Genomic DNA, 12,428 nt, shown 5'->3' with positions numbered 1-12,428 from the left:
ATGGGTTTATTCTCAGTTGCTGTGAGACATGCTCATACGTGTGTAAGCAAGTGCAGGCCCAGCCTGGGCAGCAAGACTAAAAAGGACTATGTTGGATGACACGATGCTCAAGTTTCATTCTCTGTGTCTAGAATGTGGGGAATGTCAAATAGATCATGCTAGGGACTGCCTCATGGAGACCATTTTGGTAGCTGAATACTTTCATCTACTCAAACAAATAGCATTAATTAGGTATCTATATTTAAAACGAAGAGTGTAATGGAAAGAAAGGTCAAACACTTTCACCAAATACTAAATTATACTCTACATCCCTAAAAGAATATATTTTGGTCTACCGAAAAATTGAAAAAGAGTCAGCCACATGTAATGGCAAAACTTTGATGGAAAATCTGAATTTTGCATAAAGATAAATAGCATGTTATGTTATTTATATATTTTACATATTTCTATATGTGTTGAGAGAAAAATCAACATTTTTTGTATAACATTTACTTCAAGTAGAGAAACGTGAAAACAATGAATTAAAGAAAAAAGATGTAACTCTTGTTATAGGCTTACTTTATGGCCATAATGGCTGATCTAAATCCATCATACTTTAATTGCCTAGGAATATGGTAAATCAGGCTGGATCATATTTACTTATATAGCAATTGAGCTCTGTTATGGAAGGAGAAAAATTTCTACAATTTTGAAATCTAAATTTGGACTAAAAACATATTTTGAATTCATTCTACTCTATAAAATAGAAAATCATATGGTTAGCACTCCTGAACTAGCAAAATTTATATCCATTTTAATCTAATTCAGCTAATGCTATAATGGGTCCAAAACCTCAAATATTAATTAAATATTTTAACTTTAGAAAAAATAATACTTGGAATACTATAAGATACTATAATAGACAAATTCATAAAGATGAAAAGTAGATTATCAGGGACTAGAGCAGGGGCATGGGAAGTCTTTGCTTAATGGCTACAGAGTTGTGGGTGATGAAAAATTTTTGGAAAAAGATAGTGGTGAGACTTGCACAACATCATAAATGTAATAAATGCTACTGAATTCTACACTTAAAAAAGGTTAAAACACACGGTGGCTCATGCTTGTAATACCAACACTTTGGAAGACCAAGGAGGGCAGCAGATCACTTGAACTCAGAACTTTGAGACTAGCATGGGTAACATAGTGAGACCCCGTCTCTCTAAATATAAAAAAAGTTAGCCAGGCATGGTTGTGCATGCCTGTAGTTCCAGCTACTCAGGAGGCAGAGGTGACAGGATTGCTTAAGCCCAGGCAGATGAGGATACAGTGAACTGTGATCACGCCACTGCACTCAGCTGGGGTGACAGAGTAAAACCCTGTCTCAGAAAAAAAAGTTGTCTGCTCTCAGCACTATAACACTATATTTTCTTTTAGAATTTGTAGCCTATTTCATATGACCATAAAAAGGAGAGATAAATATTAGAAAGCAAACACAAATGTAAAATATTCTTGGTAGTATCATTACATATAAAATTCAACTTATTTCACTCAAACACAATTAGATCAAGTAAGGGAATTAAATAAGTTAGCCCTGTTGGATACAGTGAGTTCCAAATTTCTCTTCAAAGAATCAGTATGCCAGTGTGTTCAGTTTCTGTGTTCTTTGTTCTCCATTTTAAAGTTTAACTTTCTCATTCTCTTCAACTCCTTGCCCCTAGTTTCAGTAAACAACTTTCCTGCCAGCCCTAATTAGTCATTCACATCTGTTCCCCTGACCACCTGCTCTTTCCTGAGTCACCCCTGGTCACCTGCTGTGACCTGAATCACCTTTAGTTACCTGTTCCATAACCGTCTTTCCCACCAAAACTGCTCACCCAGCCACTCTGGCTGGTATCCCTGCTCTCTTTAAAATAGCCAGTAGGAATTAGCTTAGACAGTGCAGTCCAACCTTAGCCAATAGGGGAATGATATAGTGGTAGGGGCTACCTATGTCAGGGATAAGAACCTCTTTCCCTCTCTTGTTCAGGTGTGCTCTCACCATTGCTCCATCTGCAAGATGCACTCCCCTATAGAAGTAAAAATTGCCTTGCTGAGAAAATTTACATTTCAATGCTATTTCTTTTGCAGCACCAAAAAATTTGCTTCTAACAGTGCATTACAAAATAAGTATACAAAGGTCATATAGTTTTATGTATATATTATCAATAACCTTTAGAAAGCATATTGGGATGAAATAATTTTACACAAATAACAGCAAAATATAGAATTCCTTTGAGTATATCTAAAAATTTTATGCAGGATCAATGTGAAAAAATACTATGAAGCTTTTCCAAGGAACTTGACAAGAAAATTGAAGAGATATCATGTTCCTAATGAAAAGATTAAGTAATAAAGATGGCAGTTGTCTGCCAAATTGTTCTCTAATTTTACCACAGGGCCAAGCGCATTTTCAATTTGACCTAATTATCTTAAAGTTTGTCTCAAAAATGAAAGGGTTAAAAATAATTGAGAGAATATTGAGAAAGTATAATGAGAAAGGGATTGAATTCTCATATATTAAAACACAAAGTTATAATCATGAAGTATAATATGTAATAACAGAAGAAAAATGTGCACAGTATATTAATAATTTTTCAAAGAGCAGTTTTAAAATGTTCTTATCTTTTAGTGGAACAAAATCCTGTGCCTACATATGCCTGTGGAAAAGACAGTCCTCTCTGTTAGCATCTCAGTATATAAGTTTCTAGTATTTATTTGGTTTACATTCTGTTTTATAAAATGAGGTCATAGTGCAACTGTGCTTTATAATCTACTTCTTTACTCACTTGTGTCTTAAACATTTTCCTATTTTAATCTATTTTTTCTATTAGATGACAAATAATTTTATAATTTTTCATTGTGTGGATATACTATAGTTTACTTGAACAATTCATTGTTCTTGAAACATTCAGATTGTTTCTAACTATGAATAACACTGGGCTTAGCATTCTTTCCTACAATTCTTTGTGCACATTTGCCTAAAGGCTTGGACTAACCGCCCAGAAGTGAAACTGCTAGGTTAGCTGCTATATGCATTTTTATGACTTTTAGGTACATTACCGAACTGCTCCATAGAAAGGTTGGAATGGTTTATAACATAGTGTCTATGAGAGCACGTGTTTTCTCTTTTCTCAAACCTGTTTCCAACTGACAGCATTAAATTTTCAACAACTTTGTGTTAATGTAGTATTAAAAACTATACAGTAGTGTTTTGTTAAATTACAATGAAGTTTGTGAAAGGAAAATATCTTGGGCCCCCAAAATCACTAAGAAAAACTCAAGCTGGAAACTGCTTAGGGCACACCTGCCTGCCATTCTATTCCAAGTCACTCCTCTGCTCACTGAGATAGGTGCATATCTGATTTGCTTTCTTTGGAGAGACTCATCAGAAACTCAAAAGAATGTAACTGTCTGTGTATCATCTATCTGTGACCTGGAAGCTTCCTCCCGCTTCCAAGTTGTCCCGCCTTTCCGGACCAAACCCATGTACTTCTTACACATATTGATTGATGTCTCGTGTCTCCCTAAAATGTGTAAAACCAAGCTGTGCCCGACCACCTTGGGCACATGTCGTCAGGACTTCCTGAGGCTGTGTCACAGGCGCGTCCTCAACTTTGGCAAAATAAACTTCCTAAATTAACTGAGGCCTGTCTCAGATTTTCTGGGTTTCACCAGTTGAACATTCTAGAATCTTAAATGTTCATTTTCATGTAGTAATTTGTGCATTGTCTGCTTATGTGCCTTGCCCATTTTTTAATTGGAAGATTCGATCCTTTATTAGATTGTGATAGCTATTTGTATATTAAGGCTTTAATTAATATTTAGAGCCTGTGTCAAAAATATTGTTTAGAATTTTGTTTGCTTTTGCCTTTTGTTTGAGGTTTCTGGTTTAAAAAGAAGCAGAAATGTTTTCTGTTTTCCTGACACCACAGTAGTGAATGATATCTAATAGCAGAAAATTTCTTCACCTTGCAAAATATCATAAAATAGTGATTTTATGTCTGAGAAAAGTATACATGTAGCATATAACCATTTAAGATAATTTTACCACCTTGACTTTAAATTATTTTTCCTTATTCTTCAGCAATTTCTCTATATCTGAAGGCTCTATCTTGTTTATTATACTTAAAGCCAGTAAACAGTACAATAGAAATCCAATTTTCCGAATGGAAAGGTTCTATTGGTTGATATATAATGTCAGTAGACTCCTTATGTTAGAACCTTTTCAAAATCTTAAATCTTTAGTTCAAAGTCCTCACTTATGTCTTGACAATAGCTTTCAGGCCCATCAACACAAGAATAAATACGTTTCTTCTCTTTCAACCTACAAAATCATATTCTCTTTATACCGTTAGCGTACTTTTTCAAAGGAAAAGAACTTTGTTTCAAAAAAAATCTTTTTGCTTTAATTCCACTGTGACAGTAAGAACAAAAAGACTTCTGACTTCATGGTATATCTTAATTCTCTGAGAATGAAGAAGAAAAATAGAGGAACTGAAGAGAAAATGGGCAGTATAAGAAATCCCTGTTGGATGAAGTTAGGAAGCTTTTAAATAGTGCATATCCTGGCTTTGTTTCACAGCCACTGCAGAAGTTTTAGAGCCATTACCTGGCCATTTAGGAGGACTTAGAACCCCATTTTAGATGCCATTGCAACAGTTTAGCTCTTGGTCGTTGTCAATCCAATAACGTTTATCACAACCGTGTTAATTCAGTCAGGGTTTCCTAATAGCTAATATCTAATCTATTTCCTAATAGTTAATATTGTTATCCATTGTGAGGGAGATTATTAATGCGTGCCCAAATGATCAATTAGGAATCGTCGATATATAATGCATGCCCAAAACCTAATAAAACACATAAACCTAATAAAAATTTAATGTTAGTGTTACTCATGTATCTCATATATACATATGTGTGTATGCGTGTGCGTGTGTGTGTGTGTGTGTGTATATATATATATATATATATTTACTCCTTGATATCAGTATATTCTACAGGTAAAGATTCTTCTCTCACATTGGCAGTGAGAGGCTTACCCAGGCTGTTTTATTGCAACCTCTGGCGGGCACACACTAAAAGAACAACAGTGGGATAAGCCAGCATCCAGTGACCACTACGGTCTCCAAAATCTTTTCTGCAATTACCACATTCAGGCAGTTGTCTCTTTGTTATATTCTATGGGTTCTCCTACTTATGACTTCCACAGAACAGCTTTCTTAAAAACAAGACAAAACCTACAAAATGGAGTGAGGACTCTGTGTGCTCAATCATATAATTCTTTTAATATATACAGAAATGTAAACAACACACCCATGTGGTTTTCTTTCTGTGTCTAATCCTTCCTCCCTAAGCAGTTTTTAAAACATTTAGCTAGATGTAGCTCCGAGTCCTTTTTAAGGAGTGGGATAGGAGGGAGGGATGAATAAAGAGAAAAGAAAGAAACCCAGGATCTCAAACATCTGATTCTGTTTGCTTGGTAAGGCAAGGTTATCCCAGGGATTCTTGAGCTTGGGAAACATCACTACAGCCTCACCTCCTTTTGCACACACCTCACCTCCATACTTCTTTCCAGCACTTCCAAACTATCTCAAGAAAGACATACTCCCAATGACACATCCAGTCAGGGTATCTTTCTACTCTCTCGGGTCTTGAATGAGACCTGAGCAGCCCTTGAAGTGAAAGAACTCCTCCTTCCTAGGAAGCCAGTCCCTAGTGTGCTGCTTCCTCTCCTGGAAACTCTTCATGTAAATGACATCTACTCAGCCCTGGGGTTTGTTCCTGCAGCTGGGAGCCTTCCCTTAACCCTAGACTAGGCGAGAGACTTGTTTGTCTGCTTAAACACCCTGTCCTTCTTATGCGTAACTGTCACATTTGTCATACTTGTTTAATATCTTCTTCCATACTATTTTATAAACCCCAAGAGGTTGGTCCCATACTTGTCTCATTCATTTCCATCTTTCCAATTCCTGAAACAGTGATGGGCATGTAATGCATGTACTCTCAATATACATTTGGTGAGGGAAGCCTAAGAAAGTTAAGACAGGTGAAGTGCTCGGTGTGATTCCCGGCACATGGAGGTGCTCACTACATGTTAGCTACAAGTGCTATGAGTCATCGCACTGATCTGCGCAGTCGTGAAGCCTAAGCCTGTTGAGTGTCATTGGTAGACCTTTTGAAAAAATGTCAACTGCCCCCAATCCTCAGAACGTTTCTGCGCTCCCAGTTTGATTCTGATAACTGAGCTTGTCAGTAAGTAAGACTCACTAACCCCTGACATTCTAAAAAGGCAAAACAGCTTTTAGATTGGAGATAAGACCAGACAGGGAGTCTCTACTGCTGACTGAGCAACACGTTACATGCCTTCTTCCTCCCAACCTCCTCGTGGTACTCTGAAGCCTTGTTCTTGAATATCTCATGACTCCAGCTTTTAGACTAAATGACAGCATTCTAATTTTAGTTGTTTTTCAGCAGATATGCTTTGTCCTGCGGCGTGTCTAGCTGCTGCAGTAATGAGCCAGCAGGCTGCTGAGTCCTATGGTTATATTTAGGGTGTTTCCCTGAGTGAAGGCTGAGCCATCTCTTTTCATGACATTTGTGTTTACTTTCAAACTAAACAAGAATGGAGTCTGGATTGGACCAGCAGTTGTGGGGGGGATCTGAAGTGTTTTCATGCCACAAACCCTAGTTTGTTGGTAGGTGGGGATGAATCTGACCACATTTTTTTAAAGCTTCCTAGTGATCCCAGAGGAAATAGCTGTGAAACCACTAAATGATACCTTATATTCTAGGACTTTTAACAGAGGATTCGGTTTAGTTCAAACTAGCCAGGCATAAAGGAAGCACTTAGGATAAGTTTGAACTAAACCAAATCCTCAGTTAAAAGTCTTGGAAAATAACATATCATTTAGTGGTTTTGAAGCTATTTCCTCTGGAATCACTAGAAAATTTTTAAAAAATAAAGTGAGGTTTCATTCACCCCTTTCAGCAACAAGCTAGGGGTTTTGTTATAAAAACCCTTCAGAGCATCCCACAACTTTTGTAGCAAATGGAAGTGTGGAGGGGGCTCTGAGTTCTTTGAGCAGGTGGTGAGATGATCAGACATGCTCGAGGGAGGTTAACCCAGCAGTACCTGGAAGACAGGCTGGGGAAGTGGAGAAAGAAAGAAAGATAAGAGATCTGTTCAAGAGCAGTCCAGTGCTCCAGTGAAGGGGTCCCAAGGACCAGAACCAGAGGAGTGGCAATAAGAATGGAGACCTGGAGGAGAGAAGGTGAGGATGGAGAATGAGACCAGAGGAGAGGAGGTGAGGATAGAGACTGGGACCCGAGAAGAGGAGGTGAGAATGGAGACCAGGACCAGAGAAGAGGAGATGAGGATAGAGACCAAAACCAGAGGAGAGGGGGTAAGGAGGAAGACTGGGACTGGAGAGAGGACGTGAGGATAGAGACCAAGATCAGAGGAGAGAAGGTGAGGATGGAGAGTGAGACCAGAGGAGATAAGGTGAGTATAGAGACCCGGACCAGAGGAGAGGAGGTGAGGATGGAGACCAGAACCAGAGGAGGGGAGGTGAGGATGGAGACCAGAACCAGAGGAGGGGAGGTGAGGATGGAGACCAGAACCAGAGGAGAGGAGGTGAGGATGGAGACCAGGACCAGAGGAGAGGAGGTGAGAATGGAGACCAGGACCAGAGGAGAGGAGGTGAGGATGGAGACCAGGACCAGAGGAGAGGAGGTGAGGATGGAGACCAGGACCAGAGGAGAGGAGGTGAGGATGGAGACCAGGACCAGGGGAGAGGAGGTGAGGATGGAGACCAGGACCAGAGGAGAGGAGGTGAGGATGGAGACCAGGACCAGGGGAGAGGAGGTGAGGATGGAGACCAGGACCAGGGGAGAGGAGGTGAGGATGGAGACCAGGACCAGGGGAGAGGAGGTGAGGATGGAGACCAGGACCAGGGGAGAGGAGGTGAGGATGGAGACCAGGACCAGGGGAGAGGAGGTGAGGATGGAGACCAGGACCAGAGGAGAGGAGGTGAGGATGGAGACCAGGACCAGGGGAGAGGAGGTGAGGATGGAGACCAGGACCAGGGGAGAGGAGGTGAGGATGGAGACCAGGACCAGGGGAGAGGAGGTGAGGATGGAGACCAGGACCAGGGGAGAGGAGGTGAGGATGGAGACCAGGACCAGGGGAGAGGAGGTGAGGATGGAGACCAGGACCAGGGGAGAGGAGGTGAGGATGGAGACCAGGACCAGAGGAGAGGAGGTGAGGATGGAGACCAGGACCAGGGGAGAGGAGGTGAGGATGGAGACCAGGACCAGAGGAGTATTGGTGAGGATGGAGAGGGAGATGCCAATTCAAGAGAAACTGCAAAAGGAAAACCAGATGATTTCGTAACATGAGGAATGCAAAGGAGGAGAAACAGAGTTTGACCTGGAGTGCCTAGAAACAAGATTTATCTTTACTAAATATCAGGAACAAAGGGAAGAAAAGAGAGTTCAGGGGGAAGTCTGAGTCTTTGGAACAAACTGAATTTGAGATTCTGGCAAGATCCAGGCTGATGGAAACGCGAGCTGGAGTTCAAGAGCAATGTCAGGACTGCCGCAGAGATGTATTGACCAACGCATCATTTCTTTTTATAGCTTGGGTCCTTTGGTCCCTCCACAGTGGCACATGCTTTAAGGTCATAGTCAATCCTTTTCACGAGAAGGTAGAACATGTTACAAATAAGAGCCTTTGACTTCTTCTTGGAGTCATCTGAGGCATCACATTTTATTAATCGCACTTTTGACCTTCTATAATAGATGTTTTATCTGGCTCTTCTACTTAAACCATGGTACTTTCAGTCATCTTAGAAAGCGCATAACAGGCTCCCATGATTGAAGAAACTGGGGCCAAGAAAGTGCCAGTGAGTTGGCCAGGCTCACACAGCCAGTTACCAGCATCCTGATTCCTGACCCCCTGCACTTCCAACTGGGGCAAACGGTGCTTTTCAGACCCTACCTGGTGGCGTCTCTTGCTCTGTCTCTGCAGTACAGCTTGTTACTTTGCACTCAGAACTGTTCTTTAAAACTCTGATATTCCTGTGGTCTCTTATAGCTTATGTGTTGATTTCTTCTAACTGAACTTTAAAAAATGTTGCTTTTCTTTCCTACCTTTTTCAGGGCCTAAATATAATCACTTTATGTTTACTTATACCAAGAATATTCTCGGTGTTTGTAACCAGCCTGTAGTTTCGAACACCATGCCCAAACCTTCTTCTTCTTTTTTTTTTTTTTTTGTTTGAGACAGAGTTTCGCTTGTTACCCACGCTGGAGTGCAATGGCGCGATCTCGGCTCACCGCAACCTCCACCTCCTGGGTTCAGGCAATTCTCCTGCCTCAGCTTCCTGAGTAGCTGGGATTACAGGCACACGCCACCATGCCCAGCTAATTTTTTGTGTTAGTAGAGACGAGGTTTCACCATGTTGACCAGGATGGTCTCGATCTCTTGACCTTGTGATCCACCCGCCTTGGCCTCCCAAAGTGCTGGGATTACAGGCTTGAGCCACCGCGCCCGGCCCCAAACCTCCTTCTTAAATAAATATTGGTTCCATGTTAATGATTTTAAGAATGGAATAGATTGTCGCATGAGAGATTGTTGCATAAAAATGTATCTGCTGTCAACCTTCATGGGCTCCTTTAACTCCAGCGACACTAAGTGACCTTACATCTTTCCTACTGCTTATCCAACTCAGAGTCCCAGCCTCTTCCACGAGGGGAAAATGAGCTGCATTCTTAGGGCTGGTGAGAAATCAGTGCAAGTGAGGAGAATAAACAGCAATCACACAAGATTCCATTGAAAACAGGGTTGCAATGTGTCATTCAAAGATATCCTAATAAAGGCCCACTGGTCCCCAGTAGAGTGCAATTTAATTAAAGGCAACCACAAGACACCTTTGCCTTAACCTTGTAGAATTGGTGCTTTATATTTAACTATTTTTTGCTTGTTCCTTCTTTTACCTTATAGATGCCTTGAACCTTCGAAACCGACAGGTCATCTGTGTCACTCTCAAGGTCCTCCAGCATCTAGTTGTGTCAGCTGAGATGGTGGGCAAGGCCTTGGTGCCCTATTACCGTCAAATCCTCCCCGTCCTGAACATCTTTAAGAACATGAATGGTGAGTGAACCTACAAGTCTAAATGTCTTTTAAGCCCTTAAAAAAAAAAAAAAAGGAGTGGTTTCAAGTAGAGTTAATTAGCAACACGTTCAGGATTTATTATTGCATATAAACCACGATCCATTTGGAGATCTAAATAGCATATTCCCACCCCTTCTCCAGCTACTCTCGAGGGAAACAGTAAAATTAACAATTTCATTTATTACTCCTCCCGTATAGCTTACTTACTCAGTACAGAGGCGCTGAAGAAATAAATAAATTGTGAAGTTTTTTTAATGGTTTTTTGAATACATTAGTAGGTTTTGAGTTTGTTCTTTTTCTTCATAGTGATTCTACCTTTAGATACTTCCTGTTACAGTTTCAGTCAGTTTTTTTCCATTGATGTAAGATGTATTTTTAAGCACTATTGTTAAAACCTGGTGAGTGGTTTTGATGATTCATTTATTTTTTGTAGTATTGTTCTGTAAGCTTAGATGAATTCAGATAGCTCTATTTTACCCTGACAAAGAAAATAGCAAGTTTTTGCTGACCCTTGGCAGGTAGTGGATGTACATCTGTTCATTAAGAGTGTGATTTCCGGCCGGGCGCGGTGGCTCAAGCCTGTAATCCCAGCACTTTGGGAGGCCGAGGCGGGTGGATCACGAGGTCAAGAGATCGAGACCATCCTGGTCGACATGGTGAAACCCCGTCTCTACTAATACAAAAAATTAGCTGGGCACGGTGGCGCGTGCCTGTAATCCCAGCTACTCAGGAGGCTGAGGCAGGAGAATTGCCTGAACCCAGGAGGCGGAGGTTGCGGTGAGCCGAGATCGCGCCATTGCGCTCCAGCCTGGGTATCAAGAGCGAAACTCCGTCTCAAAAAAAAAAAAAAAAAAGAGTGTGATTTCCTTGAAATGATGAGTCTAATTTTCTTTTTTGTTGTTACCTTTGAAGTTCCATACTTCTCATATGCATAGTGTAAGTTAACATTGAAGTTCTTCCCTGACAGTGGTATCAATAAGTTATTGATTTAATGGAACACTGCATGAAACTTTTGTAACATGATCTGCTCATCACATATTCAAGAAAAAAAATCAAACAAAAATCAAACATCATATATTCAAGGAAAAAAAACCAAAAAGCTGAGTTTACGGCAGCTCCTGCCACAAACAGACTTTTGTTTGGAATCACAATTTTTTATATTATTATTCAATGGCTGTAATGCATGCTCCAGGCATAGATATTCAGGAAATCATGGAATTCTCAAAAAGCCTTTGGCTCTCTTTCGATAGTAGAACTGACTTCTGCATTTAACATTATTATGTATTTAGAAAAAGGACTTCAAACTGGAGTTATAGGAGTTTATAAATGTTTATAATGGAGTGCTTGCAAAGGTATCCTATTCAAATTATCTGAAGAGCTGTGGGTAATGTGGTGGACATTCAAATCCATTTATGCAAGATGGTTAGTCTTTAAGCAGAGTAATAACTTTTGGAAAGTACTTATTTAAATATTTTTCATTCATAGTTGATATTTTTACCATAGAGTAGCAGCAAATATCCATAAAGTCATAGAAAACTCCAGATGTGCACCTTGTTCAACTAAGGTCCATAAAAGCAACTCTAACTGCACACCTTATATTTAGATTCTAGGAACTTGGAGATCAAGGTGTTCTGATAGAGATGGTAGCATTATTAAGGAGATGGAAGCATCAGGGAACAGCCACCCGCAAGTCTTAGTTAACATTTTTGAAGTGTGCCATTCGCCGAGACTTCCCCAGTAATCCTCATGCAAACCTATGATGCATGTACTATTACTATTTCCGTTTAACTCTTGTAAAAGTCGCCCTCTCTTAGCTCTTATCCCATGTGAACCTTTGTTTCTGTACTTGACGATCACGGAAGATGAGCCTGAGCACACTTCCCCTTTCTTGCCTGAGTGTCTGCGAACAGGTACTGCGGCGCTGCTGTAATGCTTTTGTTGGTCTCGCAGTAAAAGCTAGAAATTGTATCTAAACATCTTTCTCTATCTCTGTATAAAAGTAGAAAATCAGTGATGTTCAAAGGACAATTAGAGTCTTTCTTTATCCTCAAGGAAATCTATAAAGATGGATAAATATTGCTGCCACAAAGGCAGATAAACCTTGTTGGGAGCTCTAGACTATTAAACAAAACAGTTGGTTTCTACCGCTTCCTCGTTATAGTTTTCCTTTAAATCTTTAACTCACAGGTGTTCGTATGCTTAACAAAGAAAATGGTTGACTTTAAGAATAAATCTC

The 12,428-nt window shown here is 40.2% G+C and overlaps 1 protein-coding gene across 1 annotated transcript in view; it reads left to right on the top strand.

Moving 5' to 3' along the window:
- The window catches only part of PACRG (parkin coregulated), a 593,065-nt gene that overhangs the window by 364,030 nt on the left and 216,607 nt on the right, over positions 1-12,428 (top strand). Inside the window, exon 4 of the mRNA XM_012451086.3 lies at positions 10,022-10,171. Coding sequence (XP_012306509.2) covers positions 10,022-10,171 — 150 coding nt within the window. The remainder of the gene's footprint in view (positions 1-10,021; positions 10,172-12,428) is intronic.

Source organism: Aotus nancymaae, unplaced genomic scaffold, assembly GCF_030222135.1.
Source record: "Aotus nancymaae isolate 86718 unplaced genomic scaffold, 86718_ANA_hifiasm-v0.15.2.pri h1tg000040l, whole genome shotgun sequence".
Classification (NCBI taxonomy): domain Eukaryota; kingdom Metazoa; phylum Chordata; class Mammalia; order Primates; family Aotidae; genus Aotus; species Aotus nancymaae.
This window is presented reverse-complemented; position numbering and strand designations above follow the sequence as displayed.